The following is a 15388-nucleotide window of genomic DNA, read 5'->3' on the forward strand; positions in this document are numbered from 1 at the left end:
TCGAAAAATAAAGAAGCGACTTGATCGAAACCCGCGTCGCAGTGGCCGAAAAATGGCTCGTGAGCTGAACATATCGCAATATCTCATTCGGAAAATATTGAAAAATTAGCTCGGAGTAAAGCCATTGAAATTCCAAAAAGTGCAAGAACTTACACCGCAACGGAAAGAAAATAGACTCAAAAGAGTTGCTTCGCTTGGCCGAAAGTGGTGAACTGCCGCATTTGGTTTTCTCCGATGAATAAACATTCGCTGTCCAGCAGTTTATAAACAAACAAAATAATCGTGTTTACTTGCCAAAGACGTCAGCCGAAAATGTGCACCTTCGGTTGGCAACCAGAACTCAAACGCAGCCGAATAAATGCAGAATATTATCGCGAAAATATTCTGGAGGGTGTACTAAAGAATTGGACACGCAAACATTTTGGCCGCAGACCTTGGACAACAGGACTCAGCACCATCGCACTCAGCACGCGCCACCAAAGAATGGTTACAAAATGAGGTTCCTCGCTTCATTACCAACGCACAATGGCTACCAAAATCTCCGGATACCAATCCGTTGGACCATTGTGTCTGGAGTATTTTGGAAAGCAAGTTGATCACCTCGAGCAAACGCTTCGCCGGGAATGGGCTAAAATACCGCAGGGCAACAGCGTGTGACAGTTTCATTGGTCGTTTGAAGGCCATAATTCGTGCCAAAGGTGACCAATTCGGACAAATCTTAACTTATTCTAAAATTTGTTGCTATTTCCGACATTTTTTGCTTTCATTAAAATTATGGCGTTAGATATTGTTACAGTTTTTTTTATCTCACCCTGTATATAGCGCCTTTTGCATATTTTCAAAACCACCTCCATATCTCAATCTCAGATACCAACAATTATATAAATATCAAATTTCAAAGTTTTATCTCTATTCCTTCAGCCAATAATATAGTACGATTCAGTACTTATCGTGCAATTGTAGCACACATTTCCGAAACCACCACCACATGTCCAAGCTACACATGAACAGCGACCCTTACACCAAATTTCAGATTTCATGCCATATTTGTTCACCCACCACTCAATTGTACAAAATTTAGTACAATTTAGTACTTTTCGTGCACTTGTAGTACTCATTTCCAAAATCATCTCTTTATCACAAACTGTTCCAATTTTAGTACTATTTAGTACAGTCGCGGTATACATTTCCAAAACTAACTTCTTATATCAAATTTGCTTTCCAACCTTGATTATCATAATAAATTTCAGTTTTTAGCTCTTTCCGTTAACATAATACCAAATGGTACCATTTTTGAAGTTTTCGTAACCTCAAACTTTGAATTTCTAAAAACCTTTTGGTACATCTATCCTGAATCAGTGATTCATTCCACATTTCAAAGTTCTACCTTATTCCATTAGTTCAATACGAAATATTCAATTTCGTACGCTTTTAATAGAAATTTCCTAAAAAAAAACGCCTACGCACCAAAACTGCTACTCGTGCAACATTTCAAGATTCTAGCCTCAGCCGTTTCGATTGATCGTTGATTCTCGGTCAGTCAGCTATTTCACTGCTGTTTTATACATATCAGTGCTAAGTTTCTGTGCAAGAACACTAATAGTTTCAAACCTTTTTTTTGTTGATTTACGCCGAACTCCATGATTTCTAGAGTTATCAATATGAAAATAAAAACAGAAACACAAAGAACCCGTCGAAAAATTGAAACTGCTAACTCAAAACCATAATTTTCTGAGATGTGTCACTCCTTGAGTAAATGAGGGTCAATCTGTAAGATTTAGCAATATTTCGCCTGTCTAACTCGATTCGGTTCAATTATACTTTTTTTTTAAATTTTTTAATGCATTTTTCAAACTTTATCTAATCTATCAATTAAATTACATGGAAGTTTTCTCCTAAAATTAAATTTACTTACATCTTGAATGTCCTTTCAACCGCACAAATAATCTTCCTATTCTCCAGCAAATTCGCAATCATTAAGCTTATCTCAAATGTTAAAAAACACATTTTTTATTCGTTTCATAATTTTTTTTGCTATTATTGTTGCTTCTTGAAATGAAGTTCTGAGCATTTCCAATAGATCAAATTTTCCTTGATTTACAAACAAGATCAAAATTAAATTTAGAAAAGGTATTTTAATAAAATATGTACATACCAGTATATATTTAACACCATATATACTGCACATAATACCATTGAAAGATTTAGAAATATGTTTTTGTTTGTTTAATAATAGATCTAGGCTTAATCGTACATGTAAATGTAAATATGTCGGTCTGTACTTTGCAAAAAAAATTATTGCTCCAACTTGACCTTCTTAACGGAAATACATGATACACTGCATTGTCGATCGTCTGCTACATTGTCTTCTGCGAATTCTTCCAGTGATGATGTACCAGTAACCCCAATATCGACACCATCACTATTACATCGCCTTTTCATTGCTTTATTTTCAATTTCTTCGTTAGATTGTGTTTGAGCACTTGTGGCCGAGGGAGTTGCAATTTCCGTTGACAATGGGGGGTTAGAAGCTGTTGCGGTTTCATCTGTAGTAGGACCAATAGTGACGGCAGCATCAGTGCACAATGGCGGTGTGGTTTTGGCAGTTTCTGGCGAGGCACCACCATTGATGTGCCTTATATTTGCTGAAATTTCGCGATTTTTTGCATCTACGTCTTCTAGGCGCTTTTTCAATTCAACAATTTGGACATTAAGTTCTGCAACAGAACTTAGGGCTTGCTGCAGGCGTTTGTATTGCAAATTTTGTATTTGCTGCATGCGATGCATCTGTAATAAAGTTTGCCATATAGCTTGTATTAATTATATGTGTTTAAATTATTATACTTTTGTTAATTATGGAACAGTATATGTTTTATATCTGTTTAAATAATCATGTGTTATAGGCAATTTTCCACACACACGTGGCTTCCCACATAGGAAACAAATCACCAAGGAGCCATTGCATCTATTCCTATGGAATTTTTTCTATTGCGACGATTTTCTGTAAGTAAAATGCTATTCTTCGTTTGCGAAACACTCCTACCTAATACTAGACGTACGCTTTCGACGTTTCTCACCGCAAGAGAACAAATTTTTGAAGCTGAACAATTTTAATTTTTTTTTTTTTGCATATTTACATATATTTTCAATTAATTTAAGCAAATATTTTTATACCCTCAGTCATATGGTTACAGAACGTATATATCATTTGAAACGACCAAAACGTGCCTCATAGAAATAACGGTTTTAGACCCTAGGTCTCTTTGGACCAAATCCTTTTCAGGAGATTTGGAGTCGATCTAGGGGTGTCCGTCCGCCCGTCCGCCCGTCCGCCTGTTTGGCTGGTGCGCACGATAACTCTCGAAGGGAGTATCCGATTTAATCCAAACTCGGTACATCGTAATATTATTGTCAAACTTAGATCGAATTCGGAGAAGGGTAACATCGGTCCACCCCTTCTGGTACCTCCCACACAAAATGTTAAAATTTTCAAAGAAAATAATTTACTGCCCAGAAAGAGAAAGCATAATCCGATTTTGCTCCAACTTTGCATATCCTAATATTTGCATCAGTGCTAGGTCAGGTGTGATAATGGATTATAAATCGGTCCACTCCATCAAGTACCTCCCCCACAAAAGGGTCAACATTTAGAATAATTATAACATTTACAAAATGTCATGTAAGCTTCCGATTGTCTTCAAATTACACAAATCATAATATTTTTTTAATCCGAGATCTTTTGTGAAGATGGAATATATCGATCCACTCCTTCTGGCACCTCCCCCACAGAGGGTCAAACTTTTGAATGTTCATAAAGCTCAATATTTCCATCAACACAAGATCTGTTATAAATACGGTAGAGATCGGGCCATTCCTTCTGGTACCTCCCCCACAAGGGGTTAAAGTTTTGAATAACCAAACGATCATAAACGATCCGATATAAGCATCCAGCTCTCTTCAAGTTAAACACATCACAATATTTTTATTAACCCAAAGTCTGCTGTGAAAATGGGATATATCGGTCCACTCCTTCTGGTACCTCCCCCACAAAGGGGCAATATTTTGATTATCCATGAAACTCATAAAACGCGAAAATAACTTACAATTCCATTCAGACTTAATACATCTCAATATTTCCATCAACACAAGATCTGTTATAAAGATGGTAAAGATCGCACCATTTCTTCTGGTGCCTACCCCACAAAGGGTTCAAGATTTTGAAAAAACAAAACGCTCAAAGAAAGCGAAATAAGCATCCAAATCCATCCATCCATCTCCTCAAATTTCCCACATACAAACATTTTTGCTAACACAAAATCTGATAATATGCATCTGCCAACCTCTTCTGATGCCTCACGTACAAAGGGTCACAATTTCCAGTACTTATTCTTTACAACTTTCTCTTAACCAGAAATCTGATACGAATATGAAATTTATGATTTCCCATAAAATTGGATATAAATGTTCGATTTCCTTCAAATTTTTGTGTGGGAGGTACCAGAAGGACTGAACCGATTTTGCCCATCTCCGAATTCGATCTAAGTTTGACAATATTACGATGTACCGTAGTTTGGATCAATTGGATACTGCCTTCGAAAGTTATCGTGTGCACCAGCCAGCCAGACGGAGGGACATCGCTAGATCGACTCCAAATGTCCAGAAACGGATTTGGTCTAGACTTCGAAATCGTTATTTCGATGAGGCATGTTTGGCGGTATCGGATGATATATACACTCTCTAGCTGAGAGTATAAAATTCGACAAAAATCTATGCGGGGAATATATTTGAATTTGCTAATGAACTACTAGATGTCATGTGGTTGCACAAATTAAGGTTAAGTTTGTCTAAAAATATATATATATTTTGTTGATATAGAATTGTTTAAAATATTAAATGTTGTCTAGTGTAAACCAATTTATAAAATTTCCATTGCTTTGACGCCAGGTTTTTCATTTTAACAAAAATGTACAAAAAACCCAGATAGTTTTTTCAGTTATAACGCAGTTGTAGCACTGAAAACATGATATCATACCGCTGTTAGCTAAACTACCAGTTTCTATAAAATGTTTTCACAAATTGTCAAAACCACACAAACCTACAAAAATCATGCATATTTAATATAGGACGACGGCACTGTCATTTAATGTGAAGTTATGTTTAACATACATTTAGAAACGAGTGGCATTTCAGTTTGCTTCTTCTTATTAGTCGGACTCTTTCAATATGACAGAATTATGCCAATTTATTAAAAAAATGTTTTACTTGTTTTCACTTTAATGTGACACTCACCAATTTCGAAACTGTATGCCTGTGTTGTTAATGACATTTACATAAGCATTGATAGGGATATCAATACAAAAAGTTATTGGAACATTTATAATCGTGGTTTATTCCAATTTTATTTCTCTAGCAAATTGATTATTTATAATGCATTTTTAGAATTTATAGCGATTTTCACCTATAAATGTAAAACAGAATCTTTATACATTTCCTTGCTGATAAATCAACAAAAAATGTATGATTTTTTCACTCTTATTGTGGGGGCATTACACTATCTGGAATTTCCAAACTTATGTGTAGTTAATGGTTGGCATTATGAAGACAACATTATGCACTTCACTCGGTTAAGGACTGTACCTGCGAACATTTTCTTCTTACATTCAAAAAGTTGAAACAATTTGTGTGGTCGCACACAAACGAAAAAAAAACGAATCTTTATTTAAAAAATTTAAATGCATAAAATGGCTACATGGCGGGAGCTCCATTGAAACTAATTATATATGTTATAGTACAGCTCTGTTTTTTTTGCCCCAGTTGATAAATTTGTAAAATTAATGCTTGAGGCAATTAAAGATTCGCCCCATCACAAAAATGTATACTCGTCGCCATATAACAGGAGCTCCATTCAGTATATAACAGCATTCAGTAAAAATTTAATATTCGCTTAAGTTTATCCGGGTATGCATCGATCAAGAGTCCGTTTTTTCTCCGACCTAAGTGCTATCCATTGTTGGGAGTTTTTGAAGAAGAAGTTTTAAACTGTTCGAAAAGAAGTTTTAAACTATTCGAAGACACTAAATGAGCGTTTATATTACACATGATTTGATCCACATTAACGGACATACGTGGCTAATATATTTACTTCAAAGGTCCGGCCGATCATCGGAAGCCGATCATCGGAAGCATAGCTGGATGCTACCGGACGCGTCCACAGGTTGCGGATAGTGGGACGCCCAATAGATATATTGGGCAGCTGCGAATAAATAAGCAGTCGCGGACAACTCAGCGGTCTCCGGGGGGAGAGTCTCGGAACAAATATCCGAGTGCCCATGATCCCTGGTTACGACGAGGCGAACAACTGGCGCCTCAAAATACCCAGTGATCGGTGTTGGTCTACCGATAAATAAGACCCCCTAACGCTGGGGTGTTATGTAAACCGTGCCCATCAGTGTTCCTAGGTTTGCAGTCAGGGTTCCGACTGTATTCGTACGGTTGCCTCACTGATACCTGGGCGCCTCAGTGAGTAACAGGCTTAGTTGCCAAGTCCTTGCCATGGTAGGGAGGCTATGCCATGGTGGACCTCGTTTCCTCCAAGTCCGACTTTTCATATGGAGAAAGATAAAAAAACAATAAACAAACAAAACAAACCCCCAACAACCACCAACGACACCATTGCTTCCAAGGAAGCAACGACCAAGGACCGGCCACAGGACATGAATACCAAATCGGGAGGGGACGACTCAATACTGAATTACAGTGACGTAATCCACGACAGTATTCAGCAACAAAATGAACAGTTGTCTGCCCTCCTGGAAAAGACGAAAACGTTAAGACTCAGCCAGGAAAGTGTTCCTTCGGGCTTTAGTAACGACTCACCACTCTCTGATGAGGAACTTGACATAACGGTCATTTCCTCGTCTCAAAGTGGTGAGTCATCACAAAAGACCGCTAAGAACACTCCTAACGAGACTTGCGTGGAGTCCCAAATCCAGGAGGGTTCATCGTCGGTAACCTCCGATGCTAAAAGCCTCGATCGGCAAGATACCATCCTTGTAGGTACTGGCAGGAAATCTACCAGTAACCCTACCTCTCACGATGGTGTCGAACCGAAGGAGGCGAAAGCAAGGCGGGGTTATAAAAGGTCAATAAATTATTGCAAAAAATTTATTGGCCGAGACCCCGCGCACATAACGGAGAGAGAGAGGATTCTGATCAAGATGAACCTCAAGGTAATTGCTAAGTTTGAGAAGAACCACCCGCACTTACCAAGTTGTTCTCTTAATCAGATACTCCTAACTCTCCCACCACCTAACATCAACAGTAGGGCAAACTCTTCCATAGTTCAACCCACTGTTGAGAACCCTGCAGAGGTCAGCAAGTCCACCACCGACAGCAAGGCCACTCCGGCTGTTGTCCACGCGGTGACACCTAATGCTGGACCTGCTGGGTCATCTACCCCAAAATGCAGGGACAGGAAGGTCAAGAAGCCGGAACCTGTGATAGCTGCAGCCTCGACAGTTCCAACGGAGGCCGACACCCCTTCGCGCTCGGCGTTGAAGAGGGGCCGGTCTACGGAGGAACCACACCCTGAGGCCAAGAAGGTATCTAAGGCCCCGGCTTCTCGGCCTTTACCTACAACTTCCACTTCGTCTGTCAGCAAGTCGCTTGTGACCAAACCACCCCCAACAGGCCCTTCAAGCTCCAAGCCTGATAAGGCCCACAAAGGAGAGGTCAAGTCACAAACGGCAGGCCAAGCAGGACGAAAGAGGAAGTACTCCCAGACGATCTACCCGGACAATCTACGAGTAGCAATCATTGACAGGGCTGAACCGGAAGGTAAAATCAGCGATAGTCGATGGCTGCTATTCGAAGATCGACTGAGGGAGCTTGTCTTTACGGGAGAGGGTGACCCACGAAGGATGCAGTTTGGCAGCGCCACCCTTTACAGAGGCGCGAAAGTCATGTGCTGCGAAAACCAGGAATCTAAGGATTACCTAGTCACCGCAGTATCTGGCTTCCGTGACCTATGGCAAGGATGCGATCTGGCGGCTGTATCCTTAAAGGACATCCCCTGCCGTAGAGTATTGACAGCATGGGTGCCACCACCATCTGTGGATCCGGCACGCATCCTGACAATACTAGGCAAGCAAAACCCCAACCTCAAAACAGACAGCTGGCGTCTTGTCAGTTCTACCACTGAGGGAGGGGGCCTGGTCATCAAAGTATCCATGGATAAGGATGGCCAGGAGTATCTTCAAGCTCGTGGGGGAAAATTGCACTTCGGCGCCGGGTGGATCCGCTTCCGGCTAACGCATTAGGAGGAAGGAAGCAGCAGCTACTCAATATCATGCAGATTAATCTGCATCACTGCAAAGCAGCTGCTGCTGAACTCCTCCTATCCCTCACGAGATCTGAAGTTGACATAGCCCTAATCCAGGAACCCTATACATACAATAATAGGGTAACTGGGTTAGGGAGTGGGCAGTATGTCACTTACGCGGTCTCCAATGGTGATAAGGTAAGGACGTGTATTGTTGCCAAAAAGAATTTAAATCTTATCTTCCTTAGCAACTACAGTGGAGGAGACGTCACGGTAGCGAGAATGGAATGCAAATCCGGGAGGGTTCTCTTTTTCATTTCTCTCTACCTACCGTATGAGCGACCTGACCCACCCGGCCACGAGGTAGAGGAGCTGCTCGACGATCTGGTCAACAACGGGCACATAATTATAGGTTGTGATGCCAACGCACACCACTTCCAATGGGGCAGTACGAATACTAACGTCAGAGGTGAGTCGATTTTTGATTTTATTTTGAAATATAACCTTAAAATATGTAATAGGGGCAACGATGCAACATTTCTAGTCAAAGACAGGGCTGAGGTCATTGATCTCACCCTTACTAACATGGATGAATCTCTCATACTAGATTGGAAAGTTTCTCTCGAATGTTCATTCTCAGACCATCGAAAGATAAATTTCAAAATACTGGTGGAGGGTATTCATCAAAAACCTCATAGAAACCCAAGAAAGGCAAATTGGGACAAATTTACGGAGCTGGCTATACCCTGGCTTCACCGTTTCGACAACATGGTCTTAACCTCAACCCTCGATATAGACAACTCCGTAAATGCGATAACTAGTGCCTTAATTGGGTGTTATGAAAAAGTCTGTCCACTAACCCACCCGGGAAAGAAATGTCAACCTGTTTGGTGGTCAAAACATTTAGCCAATTTAAGGAGGGATAGTAGACGACTGTACAATAGGGCCAACAAGACCAAACATAGTACGGACTGGGATGCCTACAAAGCATCCTTCAACAAGTACAACAGTGAGATCAAGAAGGCCAAGCGCTCATCTTGGGTATGCTTTACTGAGTCGATTGAAAGTGTCAACGAAGCCTCCAGATTTCGTAAAGTCCTTTCGAAGGACCCTAAATCCATCGGAAGTATAAAACGGACTGACGGCACATGGACTGACTCTGGACTAGAGACTCTTAACCTGCTAGCCAACACGCATTTCCCCGGCTGTATTGACGCGACAAGCAATCGGCAAACCGATCAAGTACATCATGATCATACAACTAGGGACCAAGACTTGGCTGACAGAATAGTAAGTTTACCCAAAATCAAGTGGGCCATAGATACATTCAAACCTTTCAAATCTCCAGGACCAGATGGTGTTATTCCTGCTATGCTCCAAAGTGTCTCAGCGGTAATATCACCAGTACTGAGTGAGATTTTCAAAGCTTGTCTGCGTCTATCCTACATCCCAGAATCATGGAGGGAAGTCACAGTCACTTACATCCCCAAAGCGGGGAAACCGAGTCACTCACTTCCCAAGGACTATAGACCGATAAGTCTCTCATCCTTCCTATTGAAAACCTTGGAAAGGCTGATAGACACAGAGATCAGATCTCTAATACCCCAAACCGCCATCAGCACTGCTCAACATGCCTATATGAAAGGCAAATCTGTTGAGACAGCGCAACATGATGTCGTAGGGTATATAGAGAAGAACATGAATGGCTCCTTATTCACATTGGCTGCCTTCCTCGACATTGAGGGAGCTTTCAACAACGTCACGTTGGAATCCATTCATGAGTCACTATCAAAACTTAATTTGCCACAACTCCTCATAGACTGGGTTGATAACATGCTTAGCAGCAGAATCATCAACTCGAGCATTGGGGAAACATCTGTCAGGAAATCGGTCACTAGGGGCACGCCACAAGGGGGCGTCCTATCACCGTTACTCTGGCTTTTGGTTATTAACAACATACTTATAGATCTAGAGGTAACAGGGACGAAAGTAGTCGCATACGCTGATGATGTCGTCCTACTAATTGCCGGGAAATTCCCGCAAACAATCTCGGACCTAATGCAAGGAGCTCTAGTCACTCTATCACGGTGGGCACGTCAAAACGGGCTAGGCGTGAACCCAGCAAAGACAGAGCTCGTACTTTTCACTAAGAAGCGTAAATATCCGTTATTTACACTACCAAGACTAGATGGAGTCACTCTAAACCTCTCACCAGAGGCCAAATACCTTGGTACAATCCTTGACCGACAATTAAGTTGGAAGAGGAATATTGAGGAACGAGCCAAAAGAGGTTTTATCGCACTCTATTCTTGCAAGAACTCCATAGGTAAAAGCTGGGGCCTCAAACCATACATCATTAAATGGTTGTATGAGTCAATCGTTCGCCCCATTCTAACCTATGGATCTCTAGTATGGTGGCATTCTCTAAAGAAGCCAACTTACTCACGCAACATTAACAAAGTCCAAAGAGCCGCATCCTTACTAATAACGGGTGCCTTTAGGAGCACGCCTCAAGCTGCGCTAGATACTCTACTGGGTTTAAGCCCGCTGGCCATACATGTAGAGGAACTGGCATTCAGGTGTGCTCTTCGGCTCAGGGAACTAGGTGAATGGCGTAGTCAACCATTTGGTCACTCTACGATTCTAAGGCGTGTAAGGACTGTGGGAGAGATAGCCTATGCAAGTGATTATATTTCACCACGATTAAGCTTCTGCCCACCTGAAATACACATACCTGAAAGAGAAGCCTGGTCCCAAAACAGCCCACCTTTCCGCGGCATATCTGTATATACCGACGGCTCAAAGATGGAATGCGGTACGGGAGCAGGTGTCTTCTGTGACACCCTTAATATCCGTGAATCCTACAAGCTCAGAAACAATTGTAGCGTTTTTCAGGCAGAAATCCTGGCGGTCAAAAAGGCCATAGACCTGCTAGTCACGAGGAACATAGAGGTCGGAAGTCCGGTGACTATATATGTCGATAGTCAGGCGGCACTGAAAGCACTAAATTCCTTTACTATCAAGTCTAGGGCTGTTTTAAGCTGCAGGGAAGCCTTGGAACACTCTAGGTTGTCAATCAAGCTTTGTTGGGTTCCCGGCCATTACAATATCACAGGTAACGAAACTGCAGATGAATTGGCCAGGCTAGGATCCGAATCAACTACAATAGAAATAGATAATTCGGTCAAACCACCACTGTGCCACTTCCTACAGATCGTTCGCAAACACTACCAGGAAAAGACACAACAAAAATGGCTGGATGAAACGGGATGTACCATCTCCAAAAGAATCTGGCCTGTGCTCTCAGAGAAGAGAACAAGATCGCTGATGTCATTGTCTAAACCAGATTTAAAACTTGTGGTGGGCATCATCACAGGTCACTGTAAGGTGAGGGCTATGACCTCAAAATGGGACAGCGATGATATTGATTACTGCAGGATCTGTCAAGATGAAGAAGAAATTGAGACAATCGAACACTTGCTCTGCCACTGCCCAGCGCTCATTAACGTGAGACATAAACTAGTGGGAGAACTAGTGTCACGTGATTTGTCCTCTTTTTCTACCACGGACCCTGCAGTGATCCTTCAATTAGCCAGAAGGTTCAAGTGGCTAAAGACGACACGGCAAACTCAGCCGTAGACTACGTACTATCTATTTCCTACTGTCAATTCTTATACTTTCTCTATCTTTCGCTCTAACTCTTTCCTAGGATGAACACAATGGACCTATAGGTCTCCGAGTGGAGCAGTTGCTAAATGCAGCTGTGCGTCCTTTAACCTAACCTAACCTACTTCAAAGAGGGATCTTAAAAAACTTGTTCATCTCTTTAAATATGAACTTATGCTGGCGTATTTTCCATTCTATATTAAATCTAATTTACTCCCTCACTTGCTTCTATTTTCTGAACATTAAGTAAATATATATACAGGGTAAGTTGAAAAAACTGCAACCAACTTGAGACTGCTGTAATTTTTAATCCACTCGTTCAACAGCTTTCTAAATTATTCCAGTGATAGTTCATTGCCTTATTTACAAGCGTACAAAAGCATTTTTGGTGATAATTTTCTAGCATTTAAATGTGAATAAATCTTTTGTGTCTTGTACCATCGCCCGTTACCGTGATACTGGTAGCGTAGCCCGACGTGAAGAAAGTGGACGGAAAAAAACAGCAACATCAGCAGAAATGGTTCGAATAGTAAAGGAGCGACTTGATCGAAACCTGCGTCGCGGTGGCCGAAAAATGGGTCGTGAACTGAACATATCGCAATATTCCAGCAAGAACTTACACCGCAACAGAACGAAAATAGACTCTAAAGAGTTGCTTCGCTTGGCTGAAAGTGTTGAACTGCCGAATATGGATTTCTCCGATGAGAAAACATTCGTTGTCCAGCAGTTTGTAAACAAACAAAATGATCGTGTTTACTTGCCAAAGAGGTCAGCTGAAAATGTGCACCTTCGGTTGGCCACCTGAACTCAAGCGCTGGTCATGGTGATGGTGTGGGCCGCCATAACAGCCGTTGGTCGCTCTCCGCTCATATTAATCGACCGTGGCATCAGAATAAATGCCGAATATTATCGCGAAAATATTCTGGAGGGTGTATTGAAGCCTTAGGCACGCAAACAATTTGACCGCAGACCTTGGACATGCCAACAGGACTCAGCACGCGCCATCCAAAAATGATTACAAATGAGATTCCTCGCTTCATTTCCAGCGCACAATAGCCAACAAAATATCCGGATACCAATACGTTGGCCATGGTGATGGTATGGACCGCCATAACAGCCGTTGGTCGCTCTCCGCTCGTATTTGGCATCAGAATAAATGCCGAATATTATCGCGAAAATATTCTGGAGGGTGTATCGAAGCCTTGCGCACGCAAACAATTTGGCCGCAGACCTTAGACATTAAAACAAGACTCAGCACGGGCAACACAAAAATGGTTACAAATGAGGTTCCTCGCTCCATTTCCAGCGCACAATAGCCACCAAAATCTCCGGATACCAATCCGTTGGACTATTGTGTCTGTAGTATTTTGGAAAGCAAGGTTGGCACTAAAAAAATTACAAAGTGTCGATCACCTCAAGTAAGCGCTTCGCCGGGAATGACCCAAATTACTGCAGAACATCATTCGGGACGCGTGTGACGGTTTCATTGGCCGCATGAAGGCCGTAATTCGTGCCAAAGGTGAGCAATTCGAACAAATTTAAACTTATTGTAAAATTTGATGTTATTTCCGACCTTTTTTGCTTTCATTCAATAAAATTTTTAAAAAATATATATATAAAAAATGGCGTTGGACTTTATTGCAGTTTTTTATCTCACCCTGTATATCTTTAAAAAAACGCCTATTATGAAAGCGTGCTTTTATACAAATTCAAGAAAACCAGCTATTGCTATGAAACCATGTTAGTTTGACAATCAGCAGAACGTAAGTTTGACAAAAAAAAAACTATTTACAGCTGATAGCAGCTAAAGGTGCACGTAATTCTTTTCAAAATGTCTTTATACAGTATCAAACTGATCTGAATTACACTAAAATGAACTAAATCTCGAAGTTCTAAATATTTGAAAATTTCTTTAACCTTTTTTACTAATATTCTCAATTATCCAAACTATATGTTTCATTTGGGATTTAAGTGAAATTTAAATAATTGCTAAAGCATAAAATACCTCAAATGATAGCTGTACTTTCCTACGATATTTGAATTTTTGACAATTACTACTTCGATTTCGATATATATTAAACAAAGGCAATATTACCTTGACCACACCCTTCTTATAATCGCCTTCAAGTTTCTTGCAATACATCAGTGCTGAACGAGCCTCTGGACAATCGCCTGGAGGATGTGCAACTATATGTTGGTGTTCACCACCACCAAAATATGCTGAAGATGTTGATGGTGACTGTTGGTCGGCGTGATTGCCACCACTGTTACCGGCTGCTGTCTTTAATGTACTTCCTAAACGATGAGTGAGAGGTTCCAAAACATATTCATTACTACCATAGATGTAAGGTGTTACAAACGGCGGGGATGAAGCTCCCATACCACTGAACGAAATATTACCCAGACCAGTATTGCTGGGAGTCGAACGTCTGATTTCTGGACAGCACATTTTACTTCCGCCTCCGCTGTTGTCTGCGAATGTTTTCTTCAATTGATGCACAATTTTTTCATCGAAATGTTCTATGGCCATTGATGAAATATCTCGTAGTTCTTGTAGCACCTCATGGGGCCTCAGTGGTTTATTGCTTTTGCCTATCAGACGCAATATACGAAATATTTCATCCAGAACCTTTCCAGGAATAAAGCAGCACAAATTCAAGTCCATATATTTAGAATAGGTCATGGATAACATCGAAATGCGCGTCTCTATGGAAGTAAGAATATCTGCATGTCGAGCCAGGCAGTGATTTCTAAACGCAGCAACAATAACGTATATACATAGAAATGACCTTGTCAAAAATGTTTACGGGAATCTTCTTACCGTCGCTCCGATTCTCTGCGGGGCAGAAGCGCTTTTATTCGTTTAAAATTAATCGAATGCTGCTTTATGACTTTATTAAACCCTCCGTTTAATACTTGCTGGCAAATGTGATCAAATCGTCGGCAAACCTAGAGAATAAATAAAATAGCGTAGCGGTGCAGATGCATTTTAATTACGCACGCCACAATATTATGTGTTTGTTTACATCGAAAACAATAGCAAATACCATACATACCAGTCTTTTCTTTGAAACTTCATCGTAACTTAGATATTCAAATATCTCCATTAAGACCACACTGGGTAAGTCTAATATATTGAGTGGACTCCTTCCACACATTGTTTCTTGCGAAAAATTTACTTTTATTCGCCGTTTTGACAAAAACAATACCCCGATTCTCTATTTAGTCTAGAATGTTTTTAAACGATATATTTTTAACGAAAACAAAGAAGCTGCAATTTGCAAACTGAACGAAGCAGTGCCATTTAGTGGCGGTATTAACGTAACGTAACGACAAATACACAGCTGATGAGTAATCTAATTATTCGCCAACGTAATGTGGAATTCTTCATGTTATACCTTC

The 15388-nt window shown here is 40.9% G+C and overlaps 2 protein-coding genes across 4 annotated transcripts; one reads left to right on the forward strand and one right to left on the reverse strand.

The window, feature by feature from the left end:
• Nucleotides 1–1982: 1982 nt before the first annotated feature.
• Nucleotides 1983–15240, reverse strand: LOC101887828 (F-box only protein 28). 3 transcript variants are annotated; one of them, XM_005175360.4, is made up of 5 exons: nucleotides 15043–15240; nucleotides 14808–14935; nucleotides 14369–14736; nucleotides 14082–14281; nucleotides 1983–2787 (listed from the first exon to the last, which is right to left on the reverse strand). In XM_005175360.4, the coding sequence occupies exons 1-5, from the start codon at nucleotides 15142–15144 to the stop codon at nucleotides 2296–2298; spliced, it is 1290 nt and encodes a 429-aa protein (XP_005175417.1). In that variant the 5' UTR covers nucleotides 15145–15240; the 3' UTR covers nucleotides 1983–2295. The 3 variants fall into 3 exon arrangements, with proteins under 3 accessions (XP_005175417.1, XP_005175418.1, XP_005175416.1); XM_005175361.4 differs by having other exon boundaries at nucleotides 14387–14736; nucleotides 15043–15238; XM_005175359.4 differs by having other exon boundaries at nucleotides 14082–14736; nucleotides 15043–15239.
• LOC131805930 (uncharacterized) lies at nucleotides 10070–12450 on the forward strand. Its single transcript, XM_059129718.1, has 2 exons — nucleotides 10070–12249; nucleotides 12313–12450. The coding sequence occupies exon 1, from the start codon at nucleotides 10154–10156 to the stop codon at nucleotides 11957–11959; it is 1806 nt and encodes a 601-aa protein (XP_058985701.1). The 5' UTR covers nucleotides 10070–10153; the 3' UTR covers nucleotides 11960–12249; nucleotides 12313–12450.
• Nucleotides 15241–15388: the final 148 nt, after the last annotated feature.

This window comes from Musca domestica, unplaced genomic scaffold, assembly GCF_030504385.1.
Source record: "Musca domestica strain aabys unplaced genomic scaffold, Musca_domestica.polishedcontigs.V.1.1 66, whole genome shotgun sequence".
In the NCBI taxonomy this organism is placed as follows: domain Eukaryota; kingdom Metazoa; phylum Arthropoda; class Insecta; order Diptera; family Muscidae; genus Musca; species Musca domestica.

Coding starts and splice junctions, on each gene's coding strand:
- LOC131805930 (XM_059129718.1), top strand. CDS start 10,154: ATGCTTAGCAGCAGAATCATCAACTCGAGCATTGGGGAAACATCTGTC.
- LOC101887828 (XM_005175359.4), bottom strand. CDS start 15,144: ATGTGTGGAAGGAGTCCACTCAATATATTAGACTTACCCAGTGTGGTC. Junction 14,737..14,807: donor CGCAGAGAATCGGAGCGACG/GTAAGAAGATTC, acceptor TGCTGCGTTTAG/AAATCACTGCCTGGCTCGAC. Junction 2,788..14,081: donor ATAAGAAGGGTGTGGTCAAG/GTAATATTGCCT, acceptor ACTTTATTACAG/ATGCATCGCATGCAGCAAAT.